The 21,160-nt window shown below is 33.4% G+C and overlaps 1 protein-coding gene across 2 annotated transcripts in view; it reads left to right on the top strand.

Annotated features, from left to right (window-relative positions):
• LOC106458725 overlaps positions 1-21,160 on the top strand; it is a 52,937-nt gene that overhangs the window by 2,667 nt on the left and 29,110 nt on the right. The window contains exons 1-2 of one of the 2 annotated variants that reach the window (XM_022385003.1): positions 1,411-1,499; positions 1,871-2,003. In XM_022385003.1, coding sequence (XP_022240711.1) covers positions 1,896-2,003 — 108 coding nt within the window. In that variant the 5' untranslated portion in view covers positions 1,411-1,499; positions 1,871-1,895. Of the gene's footprint in view, positions 1-1,410; positions 1,500-1,870; positions 2,004-21,160 lie in introns of those variants that run through there. The other variant, XM_022385002.1, reaches the window with a different exon arrangement.

The raw sequence follows: 21,160 nt of genomic DNA, 5'->3' as shown, positions 1-21,160 counted from the left end.
GGTGGGTGGTGGAGAACTTCCCAACCCAACTCCATAATCTTGTGTTGCGTCAAACGTGCCACATGTGGACGTACATTGTCGTGGAGAAGAAGAACACTTTTTCGATTGAAGGGCATTTCTGATGAAGGGCTTGATTTAAACGTTCCAGTTGCTGAGTGTAGATCTCTGCATTGACAGTTCACTGTAGATTGAGGAGTTCGAAATGAATTACTCCTTTGATGTCCTACCAAATGCAAAGCATCACTTTCTGCGAATGGAGTCCAGGTTTTAGGGCCAGAAGTAGTTTTTGGCTTTAATATTTGCATAGAGACTATTTTTCATCACCAGCGACAATTCTGTTCAAAAATGGTTCACGCACACTATGCGCCAGAATAGACGAAGCAACATTCGCATGTTGGATACGATGATCATCGGAGAATTTGTGAGGCACCCAAACACCTTCTTTATGGAGTTTTTCCATATTCCTTAGATATTTACCTTTTGTTTCATGAGAGACACGCATTTTCAGGGCCGTTTCACGTGTATGTTGCCTTGGATTAGACTCAACAAGCGTCTTCAGAGCATCAATATCAATTCCAACATGTCGGCCCCTGCAATCACAATTTTTAAGGCTAAAGTCACCTGAACGAAATTTGCTAAACAGTCGTTGACACGAATGTTCAAAACATTTCCATAAACTTCTTTGATATTCTTTGTGGCTAGAGAGGCGTTGTTTCCCTTCTGGTATTCAAACAGCATTACATGCCGAATGTGTGTCTCGTCGTGTGCCATCACTATAAGGGATTAGAGTATACTAAACTTTACACAATTATATAGGCTACATTAACGTGACGTTTAGGCGGTTCGTTTAACTATTATACGTTTTTTGGGGTGTGGTTAATGAAAGTGTTCCAAAACGCGGAAGACCTAATATAATCCCATATACTTCGTTTAATATTTCCCTTACTTTAAACTATTACGCTGTTGATCTAAGCCGAACTTGAACTTGTTGAATCGCATCCGTTTAATAAAAGACATAATTATGCGATGACGAAATGCAAACCCTCGCCAACTTTTAAAGCATTAACAACGGAGACTGATGTACTGGCGAGTGATATTTAACAAAGAGCACATTCAATGCTTTTCTTGATTTATTTAGAGCTTGGACGTTAGTATAAAACATTAAAATGATGTATTGATAGAGAACGGCATTGAACAAATGTAGTGATTGTTCTTCCATTTGAGAATACATTAAAAGGTACAACGTTTTGGGCAAGATGCCATTTATAAGGAATGGTAAATAAAAGAAAATCAATTCCGTTACAACAATTCAAGAAGATATTTAACACAGAATAGGAGAAAAAGTAGTAGTAAAAATAATGACAACCTGAAAATGTTTAAGTCCAGTTGACCATGTTACACATTACTTCCGCCTCGCTTACAGGCACGACGTCACGCTCCAGATGTAAAACAAGACTAAACATATGATTTTTATAACGTTTGTTGTTTGAAATCCTATGGTATGTAATGAAAGATGTTTTCATTTTTGCCTGCGTTTGTTCAGTTTAAGATTTAATTAACTTTAGCTTTAAATTTTTACACAAATAAAAGTTTTGTTTTGGATATACTTGGCATGATATTTACATCCATTTGAGGTTTATTTTTTTATTATGCTTTATTGCATTTGAGTCGGGCTTGCGATACTTGAGAAATGGTAATCAAATTGATCAAAGCAAAATTTTATGTTTTTTTTTTCACCTTCCACTAATTCATTACTTTTTCCAAAATCATGTTAAAATACAACAACAAAGTTTGAATAAAGTCTGCTTATTTGGAGTTTTCTGACTACTTTTTTAGCATTTTTTTCATTCTCTATATTTGTTTATATCAGTGCAAAGCAGGAAACTCGGACTGAGATGATAAGTCGACGGAAGATTTTGTCACGCTCTAGGGACGACTTGACTTCCGACTTCGGCGTGGAAGAGGAGGAGGACGTCTGGTACCAGAAGGATAAGTTGTTCAAGGTAAGGTGTTAATAAAATAGTGCTAATTCAAACATATCAAGGTTTACATTTGTTTGAGCCAAGTTATACACTAGGTTTGTAGTTAAGCGCAAAGCTACACAATGAGCTATCTGTGCTGTGCACACCGCAAGTATCGAAACCCGGTTTTTAGCATTCTAAGCTCTCATACTTGCAGCTGAACCACCGGTTGAACGTTGTAACAAATTCGTGGTGTTTAAACATCAATCTCAACATATGACCGGAAACTTTATCCGAAAAATATAACATGCTAGAACTTTGAATCAGAGGGGTCGTTGTTCGTAGCCCATTTCTGCAAAGACGTACTTCACACTTTGGGTTCGTCTTTGCATTATATGAGTGACAATTAACTCGCACTAATCAGTCAGACAAGAGTAGACCAAGTGTTGGCGGTGGGTGCTATTGACTAGCTGCCTTCCTTCTTGTCTATTAGTTCAAATTAAGGACGGCCATGCGTAGATAGCCCCTTTGAGTAGCTTAGCGGAAAAATTCAGAAATATACTGGCTAATAATAATAAATGACTGGTATTTTAATTGTTTTGGTTATCAGCCCACTCCCATTTACTGGGTGTTTTTTCTACAAAGAGTTTTGAATGCGATATTTATTAGAGTATCTACATAGGGTTAGGTGTTTGGTAAATAAATTTCGTTTCTAGTAATTCCTTAGTGGGATCTCTGTAAAGAAAAAACTTCGAGTAAAAACAATGATGAATAATTTTACTTCTTTTGTTTACAACTCGTTTCATTATGTTTACTTAGTAAGTTTTTTTAACTTAAACAACTAACCTGTTTTGGCTCGTTGTAAACTTGATGCAACCTACTAACACAATATATTAGCGTATAAGATTCTTTACAGTGGCATATTCAACAGAAACAAACATTGGCCCTTCATAAGGAAAACTTATTTAATCATCTGTGCAAAGTAATCTGTTCGCCACCATGCAATATGTTTCTATAAGTTTTAAAATTTTGCAAGCAAATGAAAATCGTGTACAGTTACTGAGGTTTTAAATATTAAACTCAGTTTTAAAATGATACGAAGATAAACATGCATGCGTTTTTAATTAAGACGATTTAGGTATTCTTGGAGAAAACTCTTCGTTATTACTTAGGTCTATTAAACCAAACAAAATGTTTGAATGTATTTTCGAAACTAAAATCATCTGCTTTTTACAGCCATCGAAACCAATAAACAAGTATTCCTGGTAGTTTAGTTTTCTAAACATCTTAATAAATAGTCACTTAAAATAATCGCCCAAAGTTTATAGATTTTATAAAATATATTAGATTCTAATGTTTTATTTACGTTAATATTGATGACCCAGTGACTTAAAGGAGTTTGGTACAGTTGTATATGCTTATTTATCACTGTGTCTGCGAGGTAATCTAAGTGTAATTAAGGTCATAGTCACAATGTTAGCAGTAAGAACTTTCCTTCGTACTCCTTCTGAAGTAACAGGCTTTACCACACAACATCTAGTTAAGTAAAAGATGGTTGAGTATAACGAACTACACACAGCTTTTTTGTTTCTCATTTCTTGATAGTGTAGTTTTTCTCATGGAAATTTAAGACTAAGGTTAAAGGTTTTTAATGGAAGCTTGAATAGCGTATATGATGTTTAATCAAGTGTAATTTAGTTTGCCCAGTTTGTGTTTGCCAAGACCAAAGAAGAAGCTGTTACACGCAATTGTTTTACCAAACTTTCACCATTGATGTAAATATGCAGGTAGTGAATATAGGTTAAGCTTTATTATTGTCACCGGTTTCGTAAACTGGTTTCCTGGAAATGCAAGTCTAAAGATTGAATATGCATTACCATCTGAAAGCCCCTCTGATTTTTACTACAGCTCAAGTTTTGTATATTCTATACTTTTAGATGTTATTGTACGCAGGCTAGTCTTTTAAAAAGTAAAATACTCGCTACCCATTACTGTACGCAGGTTAATCTTTTAGAAAGTAAAATATTCGTTACCCTGTAGCTATCCAAGAATAATCAGTATGAGTATATGAATGTTTTCGCGTTTCTCCACTTTGTACCTTAGGTTTCGTTCCAAACTGGAGGAAGAGGGATTTTCAACCTGTATTTCTTGTAGGTATAGGAAGAATAAACACACAGAATATTGATTAATTATGTATTCAACTTTGTTGTGGGTTTTCCAGTCACTTGGTTAACTAGAGAAAAGTGCCATTCTCTACGTATGCGTGTGAATGGACTTAAAAACCAAGTAACATTTGTTTTTGTGTTGTAAATTGCACTTCCTACATATATAAGTAGCGATGTGTCATTCGAATATAAGCTTACTGTGAGAAAATAACTTAGTTAATAGATGACTTAGATTTTAATTCTACAATCAGTTATGCTACAGTGGTCCTACCACTACAAGTACCCTTACATTTCATGTTAAGCTTAGGTTTGCGAGACTAACTAAATTTTCCAGGTGTTGCACTTCATCAGTAAGTAGGTTTACAGTGACAATAATTGAAGCCGGTGCTTTCCTCACCAAATACTTTATCATTCTCAGCCTTATGTATTTCGGCTTAAAGGGAATTAAAGTGGTTTAGTTTTCGTCCAGTATTCTAAAAATGAAAATCAGTAATAATAATAATAATGTAACATTTAGGTATCTAAACATAATTTTAAATATGCCATTGTTAAAATTAACTTGGCAAACATTACTTTCTTCACACGTAGGAAGGATTTTGTTTCTTTTAAGTTTCATACTTTTTAATTTTTAAAGCTCTTCCCTTAAACAATTTTGTCATAAAATGTATGAAGTGTAGAGACAACTGTGTCTCGAACAAGTGATATATTAGATATTGATACAAATGGACGCCATCTTCCTGTCTAAAGAATCTTTTGTTTATCTAACTGTACATATTACTGTATGGGTGTATATAGATGGGATGAATGATTAAAAAATTCGTAACATTTTATCTCTTGTTGTTTTCAGCTTATCGTATTATATTATCGTACCACATTTCAGGTAATCATATCAAATATACAATGCATTGCATGAAAATTAATTTTGATAGATTGTATTCTCTCTCTTTATATATATATCTTTGTATGTGTGCTTTAATGAAAAGAAAAACAAAGAGGGCATAATGTTGGAAGAGTGAGAGAAAACTCAATCGAGAAAATGATACAATACTTTCTGCTAGATTTCTTCCCGATATTGTATTTACTATTTAACTATTTTCCAATTACTCATCTCTCGTATTGCCAGGAGAACGTGCTTCACCAATTTATATACGTTTATATATATATTTATATTAGCTAATAAATAATCAATGTATTGAAATATACAATTATTTCATGTCTTAGTATTAAAATTTCATGAGACCAGTGCTACCAGTGTTAATACTTTCAAGAACTCCTGTTTTTTTTTTGTTCTGCTCGAAAGGTCTAAGCCCTATCTAATATCTATGTATGTATGTATATTTATGTGTGTGTATATATACGTGTTCATATCTGTATACATTTATAGACCATGTACCTGAAAATATATACATATATTAGTCATTTCTTCCATCACCATATCTTTTCACGCACGTGTTTATATATTTATAGCCGTTCAGATACAGATAATGCGCAACGGACCTAAAAAATGTAATTTTTTGTGTAAATTCGCGGAGTTGCTTACATGCAACCTAAATTTACTGCGTTATCTGCTTGTTCTCAATCAGCTCATGGTTCTAGCTGGCAGCTTCACGCACTGAAACAAGACGCAGTGTACCCCCGGGGCAGTGTTCAATATAACACCCAGAGAAAATGTAGTGTAGATATCAGATCAAGGCGTTCGTTAATGCAGGGTATGTGAGCGCTACCAACGCTACGTCGACGTCTAGGTTACCGTTGAACTATTGGATATGTTTTTTTTATCTTCATCATGAATTATTTGTACAAACTTGTAACAAAATTATGAAATGCAGTTTAGATATTAGTAGAAAACCAAAACAGAATGTTCTGCTAATTTCTAAGCATGGATATATAAACTTGATGACCAGTGTATATTATTTAGAGGCTTCTATGGACTCTGGGAATTAAACAGAAGAAAGTGAAATGTGGGCTAGTAACATATTAACTATAACGGGAGTTCACTGAACTGCAGAATATAAAAACTCGTAACGCAAATAGTTGTAAGTGCCCTCTAAATTTAATGACGTATAAATACAAAGGTAACTGTAAATTTCGAGTCTTTTAATTATCATTAACTAAAATTTTCTAACTAAGCACGACATTATAACGCTAACTTATTTTTCTATCTTTGGGTAATCATCGGTTAGTTTGTTATCAGTTTTATTATTAGATGTTTCTCAATCCAGCAAGTGATCTTGTCTCTTTGTCTTATTTCTGAATGGTTTTATCCTTTGACACTCCAAAGAAAGATCAATAAACGTTCAGATTCGAACAGTATATTAGCTAAATAATATATTGTTGTATATTTTTTTATGCTTGTTGTAAATGGCTTGCTTTATAGTTAAGTCCGACTATACTTTAGTCTTAGCTTTGTAAAGAACCTCGATACCATTCAGTAAAGCATCCTATCCAAAAGTCATCATCTCGACATTAATATAAAAAAATAAAGAATTTGGCTTACTTCATTTATATGGCAACAAAATTTCAATAAAGACATATTTCGTATGATCACAAAAATGTGTTTGGATGAAATTCATTGCAACAAAATTTCAATAAAGACATATTTCGTATGATCACAAAAATGTGTTTGGGTGAAATTCATTGCAACCATTTTTTTTTCTGAAATTTAAAAGGAGAAATCCAGTTTTTTGAAAGCGCTTGTTAAAATCACTCCAGTTGATACCTTACAACATACATAAGTACAAATAAATGATCGGTAGACTAAGATATTTGTCCTTGTATAAAAAAAAAATATTAGTTGAGACATTACAACATACATTTCATATTTTCAAATAAAGCACCAGTAGCCTAAGATCTTGGCCTTATCGTCCTTGAACTATTTTTTCAGCTTTAATAAAAACTATTGTCCCGGAATTTCCGTAGTTTTACTATAGTTACAATTCGTGTAGAATTTTATAATATGCCAGACTCTGTTTGTTTGTTTGTTTTGAATTTCGCAAAAAGCTAAACGAGGGCTATCTACTCTAGCTGACCCTAATTTAACAGTGTAAGACTAGAGGGAAGGCAGCTAGTCATCACCATCCACCGCCAACTCTTGGGCTACTATTTTACTAACGAATAGTGGGATTGACCGTTACATTATAACGCTCCCACGGCTGAAAGGGGCGAGCATGTTTGGTGGGACGGGGATTCGAACCCACGACCTGCAGCTTGCGAGTTGAGCGCCCTAACCAGGGAATCACTAGCCATTTAATGACATACAAAAATTAAAAAGTTTACAAATGTAACATGGAATTACTCTGTGACATACAGATATGTAATTGTTTATTTTGTTATTCTTTTTGAATATAATAAATTCAATATGCATGAAAGAGCCATCTAACTTTAACATATGTCTTTAGTTTAAGTGTGAATGCATTCTGACGTTAAGTGCGAGAAAGTGTGTGATATCCACTATAAGCCTTATATTATTTAAATAAAAGAAATAAAGATTTAAAGAAATAAACGTGTATTAGAAAATTTACAAACAGATCTTTGTTACTATACATTTAATTTAATTGTAACTTGATTTTTCACAGAGAAATTCAAATGGATGTAACGTTATATGAAGCAAAAGGCAGAAAGTCAACTATTTAATTTCAGTTAAAGGACAAGAGATTAGATTTTGTGTCGACTGACTGATTTTGTTCATGAGAAATATGTCACCATAAAAAAGAAACTTATGCATTGAATGCTGAATAATATACCATGCAGAGTGTCATGTTTACAGTACTTTTTGTTTTTAACTTTTATGTTTTGATAAGAGAAGAAAAAATTACTTTCATGTTATCTGTAAGGACCAGTCCTAGATCACAATAGACTGGTAATTTAAGTTTTTCTGAACCTTTCTTCCGGAACATTGACCTGCTTGTGTTGAGAGTATATCCCGCTAACTATGGTTGTATTGTGAAAAGAAAAGTGTTACCTCTCATTAAAATTATATTCTGTGGACAAATGTTACTGTTTCATATCACTAACAACATACAGTTATATGTTCCTAAATTCACTTAGGTTTGACCCGAAAGTCGGTTTTAAATCACTTCAGTGGTACGCGTTATTTTTAATCAAACAAACAATTTCTCTGTGATGCAGCTGATTTCAAATCTGGGCCAAAGAATTGGTTGTGGGTGCAATTTAAACAGTTTTTTATTTCAGTTTTATTTTGTCTCCTTTATGTGTATTATTATTTCTAATACTCTACTTAAGTTTAATGATTAAAAAAAAGGCAAGGGCGTATATCTTTTTTCTTTTTTAAAGATTGCTTGCCGCAGTTTGAAAGAGAATCAGACATTTTGAGATAACATTATCAAATTTGAAAAGGATTGCCTCGGTTGATGTAGGTTTATGATTTGACAAAAAAAAAAAAAAAACAACAAACAAAAAACGTGCTCGACCTGGTTCATACGTTTTTTCCTAATGAAATTCTGAAGGTTAGTGTTTTGGTTTTTACGTTGTTTATTATGTGCCAAAATGTGTGTATCAAATCTCGAAATTATAAATCATAAACATAATTAACGTCGGTAAATTGTCAAACCTTATTTTCGGATTAAACCACTGCCGTATTTATCATATAATAAAACATTCGTTGTTGGCTTTGGAACTTAATTATACATGTAGTTTTATGTAACATGTCCACGTAATGAAAAGAAAGATACATTCCATATTTTGTAATTTTATACATTGGCAAAGTGAAGTTGAACTTTAGAATAGTACATCGTTTAATTGATATGTTGATAAAACACGCTTAACTTCTACAGTAGAAATTTAAACCAATACAAGCGTATTGACATGATAGATTTGGGATTTGATAGCTAAATGAATATTTTTATATTAAAAAAAAAAGTTTACAATATTTGTTCAAATTATTAAGTTTTCACTTTATAGCCAAAATGGAAAACATGTTAGGATGTAAAAATATTTTTTAGCTAATATTTATTATCACATAAAAATGTATGATGTGTACGCCTTAAATTTCGGCTAAAGCCATTTGTTGTTTTTCTATCAATCACACATATGTACATAAAACATATCTAATTTTCGCCAGTGTTTTCACTTTTATCTTCTACAACAGTTTTTTTTTTTACCACCTGTGTGCTTTTGCGAGCCGATAAATTTTAAGTTACTTAACTTCTTGTTCATTAGACAAAATCTTTTCACAATCTATTTAGTGATTTGAAAGACCCTAAATTTATTAAATATTGACTTTACAATATTTTAGTCTTTATGAGCTAGCTGGGAACTTTTATATTTCCTTACATTTGAAATATTTAAAACATAGAAACTTTAGTCACTATGTTGCAGTATCATATGGTGTAGAGTTTTTGTTTGTTTGTTTTTTGAATTTCGCGCAAAGCTACACGAGGGCTATCTGCACTAGCCGTCCCTAATTTAGCAGTGTAAGACTAGAGGGAAGGCAGTTAGTCATTATCACCCACCGCCAACTCTTGGGCTACTCTTTTACCAACGAATAGTGAGATTGACCGTAACTTTATAACGCCTCCATGGCTGAAAGAGCGAGCATGTTTGGTGTGACGGGGATTCCACCCCGCGACCCTCAGATTGCGAGTCGAGCGCCCTAACCACCTGGCCATGGTGTAGAGAAAGGCTGGTTTTGTTGCTAGCATGTTATGTCACACGTTTTGTCACAAAATACCCATATCAGTTGTAAAAGTATTATTATTGGGGCGAAACCATGCTATGGGCAGTTAACGGTGATGACAAGCAGTGTTTATTGTTCAAGCAAGATTGCTTTCAAGCTATTTATTATATATCTGTTAAAGTCTACACGTCGGGCACGAATTCTCGTGAGTTCTAATCTGTATTTCGTGATAATCTAGTATCGTAGGTGTCTGCACAGTTTTTGGCAGAACGTGGGTGGCTATACGTGGGCTTGTCCTGTTAAGTAGCACACTCGGTATTTGCACAATGAAAACATGTGAAATGATAAGAAAACGTCCGAAGGAAAATCACGATTGTTTCGATGTATTTATGGGTCGCATGTTTAATAAAACAGTTCAGTAGTCGCTCAAATTATACGTAAAATTATGTATTTAGTTTTGCCCTAACCCAATCATGTATATATATTCATTAGGATGAAAAACATGTATAAAAATTACTGACAAATCAACCATCTTGATATATTTTTTTTCGGATGATAAAAAAAACGATACAATAATCGCCATTTCAGATATCATTTAGCGCTTTTTTATTTTGGGTCATAATTGAGTGAAGAAATAGAACGTGGTTTCTGATCAGAATCAACGGCGATGAGTATCATTTAAAAAGTTTGTTTCAGACATTGGGCTATCTGCTGTGTCCACTACAGAGCATCGAACTCCGTATTTTAGCGTTGTAAGCCCGTAAACTTACCGCTGTTCCACCGTGGAGAAAAAAAGAAGAGAAATATGGATATTAGTGGGTTTACAAAGAATTGATAAAACACGATTGTAAAATTGCAGTCACGATCTAGCGACAGACTCCTAGAACTAAACACATTAGTTAATTGAATGAAATTAGAATTTGGTTTCCAAAATTGTTTTAGACTTAGAATTTTAGAACAACTATGCTATAATTATTTAACAACAATGAAAATAACTTGGAAAAATAGAAATTAGATAAATTATCTTTTTTTCTTTACACTCTCGAGGTCTAGTGGTTAGCGTGTCGGACTGTGAATTCGAGAGTCCGTGTTATTTTCCGTTGAAGTAAAAGCACGCTCTGCACTTGAAGTTGGGGCCGTAAATGCACCATAAGAGTGACAGTCAAATCCAAATCTCACTATTTTCTTAAAGTTGCTCGAGAGGTGATGGTGGATGCTGTTGATTAGTTGGCTTCCCTGTAGTCTATCATTTCTAACTTTTATATAGCTTTGCGAGAATAACCGAAATATTTGAATAAATTTAAGTATATCTTTCACCAGGTTGGATTAAAGATCAATAGAATTATCTATAAAATATTTCAAACTTCATTGTGGTGCGCAAAAGTAAAAGGTTTGGAAGGTAAGAAACATCTGCACCGTCCTTTGATATATATATTGTTTTACTTATAAAGAATGCACAATATAACATCAGGATCGTTGTTTTGTAAGGAGTTTGCGAGAAAAAAGTTTCGAGACATAATTAATCGTAAGATGAATAGTGTCATTTTCGTATGTAGTTCACACAAGTAGTCAATGAATGACGCTGTAATTTATAATGTTAGTTACTCTGGTAAACAGATACCTACATGTCTACCTGCGGGTGGTCGAAGATTTTAATGATTTTTGGTGGAGTTAGTTGTTCGGTTTACGTATGACAACCGTGACTGGGATTTGAATAGAAAGTCAAGTCTGACGGGCATTGACATCTTGGTGGTATTCAAATTTACCCACTTACCTGGTAAATAGACCCATAAACGAGTAGGTCAAACCTGTAGTGTTGATTAACGAGTTTTTCTTCAAATCAAACCATAAGTTTTGGTATTTCTATACAAGGTCACGAGAACCAAGTCACAATTTACAGACACTGTAAGTTTATTTCTCACTAAAAGACAGTAGCTTTCAAATTCATCCTCGATTTAAACGAACTTTAAATAAATATAATAACGAAAATACCCTGATCTTGTTCGGCTCTTAACGCAAAACATTAAAAAAATCAACTCGCATATCGAAGTTGTTATTTGTTTCCCAGAAATGGGCCGAAGGACGCCTGGAGAGGTTGCCAGTTTTAACCACTCGCACGACTATACAGCGGTGTGTTCTCTGTCAGTCAGTCAGTAGACACCAAAATTGCATCATATAACGGATGCTTAACGTTGCAATTTGTACTGTCGTGACGTAGGTAAAACATGCGCATGCCATGAATAACGAGAAACATTATGCATTCTGTAGATTACAACATAGCACGACATATGAACTTCAAAAGCAAGAAATAAAAATATTGGTTACTCATACTTTTGGTTTTATTTACTCTTGAAACAGAACACTTTCGGGGGCCTTGCGGAAGTACATCTAGTGTATGCATTTGCGTTCTTAGGTTTAACGTTATAGTACCCTCCACCATCAGTGGCACAGTGGTATTTCTGCGGACTTAAGCACTAGAAACCGGGATTCGATACCCGTGGTGGGCAGAACACAGATAGCCCATTTTACAGCTTTTTGTTTAGCTACAAACAAACAAATCAACGTAAAAGTAAATATTTTGCAACATCAGTGTATTTGAAAACTAAAGTAGCTCTACTACAGAAAAACTACGCTGTTCTGAAGTAGTAAGGGCGCAGGGAGTTTGGTATAATTACTGAAGAGCATGTGACCGTGTTTCACTTAAATAAGCACATCTGTAAGTTGTATACACCTATATGTGTACACTACCTAGACATGTATTTTTCCATCGTTGCCACTAGTTTCAGCTGAATTCAAGCTTGCATATATCTGTTTTAAAACGTCTATTTTATAATATTTATAACCACTGTGTTATGAACATGTTTGTCTATAAAGGTCAGCATTTCTTTTATGGCAAAAATAACTTATTGTTTTCGGTAGTAAACATATTAAGCAGTTTTCCATCGTAAACACCGCCTAATTCTTACAAAACGCATTCAGAACTTAAAATATCTAACATTTTGTAAAACTCGTGTTCGTACATGAAGAAGTTTAACTGTATACTTAAGGAATAGAGGTAGGTTATTTTTATATGGTAATATAGGCTTAATCACTAGAGCTTAAAATCTAAATAGCTTGATCATTTACATTTGCTTACATTATTTGACGTATGAGATAAAACGTCGTTCATGTCAAACGATAGATGCTACGCACTTGATAAATGAACTTGGATAGATTTTACTCAGGTTTGTATTTGTTGCGTCAGCGAGATCACGTGACTATTGCCACGCCACCTGCTTTCTAGAACTATCCTGTACCTTGGCGAATGCTCTAGCATTTACTAGATATAGGGTAGCTGGTATATAAAAGAGGGTGGCAACGTGACGAGACAATAGTGTGTGTGTAGACAGTGAGTAATTGATCTGCAGTCAGAGAGTATTATTGAGCACGTTCGTTGTTATAGCGTTTGTTTTAGCGCGATTGTTGAAGTTGAGTGTACCGGTAAAGTTATAATCGGAAAGAATAAACCAGTTTTATTAAGTAAGGATTTGTGTCGCTAAGGTTTCGTCGGAACGAATTTACGGGAAATCAATTAACAAACGGAGGCGTAACATATTTTTATAGATTTCAAATGTTTGCGTTTTGTGGATAAAAAGCAATAGTAGTGGATTGTGTAATTTACTAATAAACACATTTATTAACCGTTTGGATCTATCCATTTAAGTCATTAGATCATTTAAACCGCGAATTAAAATAAATTATAGACTTTAACTTGTACAAATATATTGATTTAACTGCTCAGATCTGTGTTGGTATATGCGAGGTCTTACAAATGAGAGCGACTTTATTGTGAATAATGGTTTAAACTAACACCGCAGTTGGTGTAAACTACAATATCTTGTTTGGTAACACAGCGCAAGTTTTGTAAAAATAATTAAAGTCGATTATGAGATAAATGTTCGAATTTGTTTCTCTATATTGTAACAGGAAAATAAAAAATACAAAGAAAATTCTGTATATTGGATTACTCTTTCTCTTAAAATACACAGTTAAATTCAACATTTATCAATAGATTACTAAACCGAATATTATATTGGCCAAGACAGGGTAAATAGCTTCGCTTATTTCTTTTGTAACTTATTTGTAGATAATATAAGATATGAAGGAAAGTAGACAACAATTTAAAAAAATCCCACTTCTATAAAATTACATATAGTAAAGCAAAAAAGACTAATTTATGTGCATCAGGTTTACGAGGTGAAATGATAAGATCTCTAAAGTGCCACCAAATTACTGAGTTCCCTTGACAACACCTAGTACTTTGAATAGCTCCCGAACCTGCAAAATAAAGTACTCTTTTTCACCCTCTTGGTTGATGAGTTTAGGCCTGCCTTACATAGTGCTGTTGCAAACAACAGCATTGTGGCGGTATAAATCATGTTAATATCCAAGTTCAAAAGCCTCTTTCCAGATATGGGTCGCATCAACACATCGGCAAGTAAAAGTTTTATGGGCGTTTTTTCAGATTGTCTTAGAACTATGTCTGATTTTGCCCTCTTTGAACCTGTGTCCTAATTAAACTAACTATACTCATAAAGTCAGGTAGTGGCTTCAAAGAAATAATATTCGTATCTTTCAGTATTCCAAAGCTTGGCTATTCTTAATAAATAAGCCTTAAAAGCAACTATCACTTCTCTTAATAGCTTGAAATCATCCCCTTTATAATAAAGTGTTCTAATAAATGGCAGCCAGTATTTTTTTTATAAGTGTATCAGCTGAAGTGCAATTTATGTTATGGGTATAAATAGCTATAGATAACTACTGTTGAATACCGTGCATAATACTGTTTTTTCAGCGGAGTTGTTTGTAATGACGTTTTGTTTGTTTGTAATTAAGCACAAAGATACGCAATGGGCTATCTGTGCTCTGCCCACTACGAGTATCGAAACCCGGATTCTAGCGTTTTAAGTCCGCAGACATACCGCTGTGCCACTGGGGGGGCTGTAATGATGGTAAACATAGAATTATTCTTAGTTCCACACAAGTAAGTATAAATTATAGGTTTGGAGTCACTATTTTTATTATAGCAACAGAGTATGTAACAGCTAAACTTCTACAGTAAACATAAAACAATGATCTCTAAAAGAGTCCTACGCTTGGAAACTAAATGCCACTTTATAAATGCCTAATTGCGACTTATAAAGAAACAAGATATTTCTCAACAAAACAAAACAAGCAGTGATATTTTTTGCAGTCAGTGGTTAATATTAATCTTTTGGCATTTTTGTTTTATTTTTCAGGAAATGTAATTGTTTTTGTCTTGTAAAGCTACACAATTGGCTAGCTGCACTTTGCCAACCGCGGGGGAATCAAACCTCGGTTTTAAGCATTGTAAGTTCTTAAATTTACCGCTGAACCACAGGAGGACTTTTCAGGAATTAAACAGGAGTGTGCTGTAATATTGGCTAATTATAATTCACGCCTTGACTTTTAACTGCTAAATTTATAATTTATATAAATTGAATAATAACTAATGCTTTCATAGCGCATTCAGAAAATGTCAGACTAACTTTTAGGAGGTATTATGATACATCTTGGGATCCGCCTCATGCCTGATGTTTGCTTTAATGGCTTACATCTGCAGTCTTCAACGGGTTTACCTTTTCCTGTTGAACGGTACTCGTTGAATTATCACACAACGATACGATTGTGTACCTTTATCTTTGTAAAGAACTAAATGTGAAGACAGTATGACTTCATAACTCACCCTTTTTCCTTCTAAACTGGTGAGTGGTACCAGAGGTTAACACGTCTCAAACCCGTTTTTCGTCCCACGTAGTTCTTTTTTCATACACTCATCTGCTAATTTTATTCTACTACACACACCAAACACATCGAATGATTACTTGGACTTTCACATTTATTCTACGGCTTATTTGTCACAAGTAAAAAACTCTTTCAAATTGCTAATATCCCCCCTTGTTAAACCAACAAGAGGGAATCCTCAATAGCCGCGGCACTTGAAATTATTTTAAGCATGATTAGAGTCAATTAATCTATGTGACATTGGGCGTGGTCAAATAATCAGTTAAAAAGGTTTGACCTCCTGAGTCCAAAACTGGAATTAGATCTCAAATAGGTCAGGAGATGACGGAACTATGAGTTAAAAGTTTGTACTTGATAAAATAACTCAGAGCCATTCTACGAGTCGTTATGCCGCGGCTAAAAAGCTCACTGAATGTTATTTTTCAATACATAAATAGACATGTTAACTAGTTTTTTTTTATGAATGTGAATTATTTTAATCTATTTGTTCATATTTAGTTATGTAGCTGTAGATTCGTCAGTCTTGCACAAATAAGTTTCAATGGTCAAACTTATGTGGTAGAGAACATTTAAAAACAAAAATAGCAATTAGTTTTATGTATGAGTTGTTTTATTTTTGCTTCTGTTTAACACATTTGTTTTCTTTTCCTTTACACGTCAAACTAAGGTTCCCCCATTCGTCTTTGATGTATTTTTAAAAGCAAATTCTCATTGGGCTATCTGTTGTGTCCACTGAGAGGAATTAAACCCCGGATTATAGTGTTGTGAGTCTATAGACTTACAGTTGTCGCACCAGGGGACCGTCCTCGATGTATTTGTTTTTGAATATCATTCGATTCACACAATCCCTTTCTCAACAACATTTTTTACGTTTCTCCAGTTTCACGATTTTACTTTCCCAGCCTTTTTGTATTCTTCAAAAGATATTTCCGTAAAACTACTTTCTGTTGATTTTTAAACATTTTGCATTCATACTAATTACATCCGTTGGATAAGAGTCGGAGAGTCCTTAAGTAAATATAATTTGAACGTGGTAGCATAGATTTGTATATAAATCAATTACAAATTATGATTTGATGTGTAAATATTTCACTAAAATTGTCGAAAAATTTTGAAATTTACTTAAGATTTATTTAAAGTGCTTTTGTTAATGTTTTACTGAACCCTTTTATCAATATAGTAAAATGTTTTTGAGTAGACGGTCTAGATCTCCTAAACTTCCAACTAAAGTCAGTCCGTCCTCATAGTAGATTCATTACTTTAGATTTATTTGTTTCAACAATTAAAAATTCGGCATCATGTACAAGAACATTAAATTAGTCCAGAAATTAAAAATTTAACGCCACATTATAACATAGAATACAATAATTCAACCATACTTTAACATGATGCATGCACCAACAGTTAAATAATTGGTTCTACAGGTGTTCAACATACAGATTTTGGGCACCACCTGCAACGCGTGTTACCCTTGTTGCGTCTAAGCTCTACCGTTGATCATTATCTCTAAGTTATGGAAAAAAAGTTAAAAATAGGAACATTTGTTAACAATATGACTCTTGCTGTCTCTCTGTATGATATTTAGTGGCTGTTCTGTAACAAGCGCATACACTAGTGTTTGACATTTCCACCATTCCTAAATTTGTAGCCATTCTTTAGGTTTGGGATATGGTGAATATTTCAAAATATTGAGGAAGTCAAAGGTCAAGGAAGAAGAAACGTTTAATTCACCCATTACCATAGCTTTTGAACGAAGGCTTTGGCCATAATATAATGTCGACGTTCCCATACACAGTTGCGTGTAAAGACAGAAAATGCAGATGATTTGGCTGTCAAGAAATATCATTGCATGGTTATTGACGACGATGGCCATGCAAAATGAATGGATGCTACTCAAAACAGTGATATTTGATGATCTACAACAGGTTTGTGTTTAATTTTTGTATTGTTAAGTTGCTTTACCATACTCCTGACTAGATAATTACGTTACGGTTAGATGCTCGTAAAAGTCGCTGAAACGGCAAAAATTGGGATTTCAACATAAAACTGTTGTTTGAAAACTACCTTAGATCCCGCTCTTCCTGTCACGCTAGTCATGTGACATAGTAAATACCAAGGGAAGTTTAAACCTGAAAAGGAAAACGATCAGATCTGAATAATAAAGAATCACAAACAGTGAATAAGAAACCTTAAACGAAGATTACAAAGCAACGTATTTGTAATCACAGCCATTTTGAAGATGTAGAATCCAACTAATCATATAATCTTCATTATCAAAATTTTGGGAAAAAAAAAACATTTAAACTCTTCATATCAAGCTTATTTAAATATTATTGTAGTTTTTGATTATGGAATTTAATTTTATTGTTAAAAAGGAGTCATTATTAAAATGTAATGCTAAGCTGAATCCAATGAAGAATTTGAAATCAGCTGAGTTTTTACAAGTTTAACATTTTTTTTAATCGTCAGGCTACATTATTTGGTGAATGGGGATTTCAAATATCCGTAAAATTATTGTGGATCAGAGATAATTTACAGATACTTTTGAAATTGAAATCTATCGTGAGCTTAATTTAGGTTTTCTTTCTTATATTCCATTAAATCGGTGCCGGTTCTAGATTTGATGCACATTTTTTTATGCATAATAATAGTTTAAACGAAAATTCACCATATTGATTGGTTTGAGAATTAGCCTGAAAAGATTATGCCAATTAACCATTTTTGTATTGCATATACTTTCACCTTTGTAGTGTTGTGTTATACAATAACGATCAAGGTAACATTTTTCTATAGCGCTTCACAGATCCCTCTAACCATATAAGCGTATTTTTCTTACTATTAGAGATGATGCAAGTTAATAAATGCGCATTTAAGAATTGGTAAATGGTTTTGTTTTGTTCGTAATTAAGCACAAAGCTACGCAATGGGCTATGTGTGCTGTGCCCACCACGGGTATCGAAACCCGGATTCTAGCGGGGCACTGGGGGCAAGGTAAATGGGAGTATGCTGTTAAGTTTTTTCCAACCTTAACGAATATTACAGTCTGTTTTAGTTTTAGTGATTATATAAAATAATAGTAAAAAATAAACGTACTTCTAAGTGACACTGCGAAAAGCGTAGTAAAAAAAAAAAGAAGGTACAAGCTTCAATAACAATATTTTTCGTCTCATCTGGAAGACCAAAAATAACGGATAACGGGAGCGAAACTCGTCGCTGTACGTGGGGGCGTCATATTGTGACGGACAATCCCATTAATCGTTGATAAAAGAGTAGCCGAAGTGTTAGCAGTGAGTGGTATTGACTAACTACTTTCCTTCTAGTCTATTAGCTCAAAATTAGGGACGGCTAGCGCAGATAGCCCTCGAGTAGCTTCGCGCGAAAATTCAACTAACAAACTAAAATTAACTGCATTGACTTAGGAATTAAGTATATTACCTTGGAATATTTTAGGTATATAAGTTGTTGCATTTTGTTCAGAAATAGTTAGAATATTAATTGGGGGGAACAAAAGAATCATGGCTTTTATTTACACTAACTATGAAGTTATTTTTTTTTTTTGTAAAATGAAAACACCATAATAGACTATATTAGAAGTTATTGAAAGACAAAAAATGGGAGAAAAGTATAAAATATCCTTGTAGTAAAATAAAAAATATACATATATAAACGTGCAGAAAGTTATAAATAAATAAAAACCAATTGTTTGAGTTTACCTTACTGATCATACATTATCGTTATGTGTTTTTTTAGCCATTATGCACGACCACAAAGTGAGCGAGTCGTATTTTTCCACCCCGAAGATAGTACCTGTGTGACTCCTGACTTTCGAGACCTTAATCCCTGACCTCTTTCATACTTAAAAAAAAAAGAATAAATCAACAAGTCCAAAGTATTTTCTTAAACAAATTTTGTTTTTCCTGTATAGAACGAAACAAAGATCCATTTGCCATTCCATGGGAGGTTTAGTAATAAATAATTTTCAACTTAGTAACGCCTCTACCTTGAACTTTGGACTCTTGATTAAAAATAATTTTAAAGATAAATATGAAGTTCTACAATTTATATATACATACACACATATAACGGTTGATAGCAATTGATTTTGATGCACAATCTAATAATATAAGACAGGACATTTTAATCAAGAGAGGCCATCATGGAACTTGACAGATCGTATAACACAAGTCAAGAAAAGCAATAACATTGTGATGAAAAAATAAAAGTTAATATGCTGAGTATACTACTTGTATTTACTAAATGAAACACGAAAGTCCTGAATTATTTTAAAATTCCAAGCAAGGAACCATAAACATTTACTTTAATCTTAGTTGGTGGTTATATTAAAATGCTTTGTGCAATGGGCTATTTGAATTGTGACGGCCGCAGAGATCGAACCCCGATATTTAGTGTAATAACCCCCTTAATTTTAACGTTGAACCAACGGATGTCATATTAAGACATATAGTATAATAATTTGATGGTAAAGAATTACTAACAAATTACTTATTTATTAATCATTCCATGGTTCATAACTTGTGTTTATGTTCATCACCAGTTAGAAACATAGAGGAGCTGTGAGCTATTCTTTGAATATAACAATAAGAAGAAATTCTCATAAACTGCGTCAAAATATTTTGCCAACTCCAACTTTGATGAAGCGAATATACTAAACAGGAAGTTTGTAGTTTATAGTAAAATCTCATCTGATCTGATCTCACAGCAGTTGGTTGCCTTCTGATAAACATTTAGAAAACAGGATATTCCAGAACACTTTGAAATGTAGGTCATCAGGCTAGCGGACTGGATTACAACTATACACAGTTTCATATTACCATGGACGAAAAACGTTAATATTATGTCAAACAGCGAAAAGCTAATTAAAAAAAAAGACAAGTTTTAGCTATAGTTGATGTTATTCAAATTAGTAAGAAAAATTTTAATGTGTGGACACTACATGTTTTCTCTAGGCATCTATATCCACTATTGATGATACGTTAAGCATTCGTGGTTTTTAGGTCTTTATACATTTATAAGAGCTATTATAACAAGTGAACGTTAACATGACTTTCTTTGCTAGAAAAGTAAATAGCCAAGTAAAATGTATTATCTTTCATAAGTAATTAATTCACCACAAAGATATTGGCAAATACGCAGTGTTGTGTAGTTTTCTTGTTGATCTTTATTAAATTCAGTGCAGTTGTCTGTGAAAAGAAAACCATAGTTTTGTGACTGAGTCATTCTAATTATTCCATGTTATTTTTTTTATTAAAGGTAATGCTTATTTCTAATTGTTAATTTTAGTAGGATAAGTAGTTTTTAGTGTTATGTCAAGTTGTCAAATGCGTAACGAATAAATCGACAATAATCTTTCCACAACTAAGCTTAGCTTAAAATAAGTATAAATAACAAACACAATTATTATCAATTTACAAGACAGCATTACGGATTGTCACACCTTTATAGCAAGAAACATATCAAACTTTGAGCTATTTTCTTTCCTAACTTATTGAAATAATTTGTCATAATTGTTTCCAGTTTCAAAAAGCGTTAATGAAATATTTTGCAAGTAAAATAAAATAACGCCCTTTCACTCT

Source organism: Limulus polyphemus, unplaced genomic scaffold, assembly GCF_000517525.1.
Source record: "Limulus polyphemus unplaced genomic scaffold, Limulus_polyphemus-2.1.2 Scaffold505, whole genome shotgun sequence".
NCBI classification, from domain to species: Eukaryota; Metazoa; Arthropoda; class Merostomata; order Xiphosura; family Limulidae; genus Limulus; species Limulus polyphemus.
Note: the sequence above shows the minus strand (reverse complement) of the source record. Positions and strands in the feature narration are given on the sequence as shown.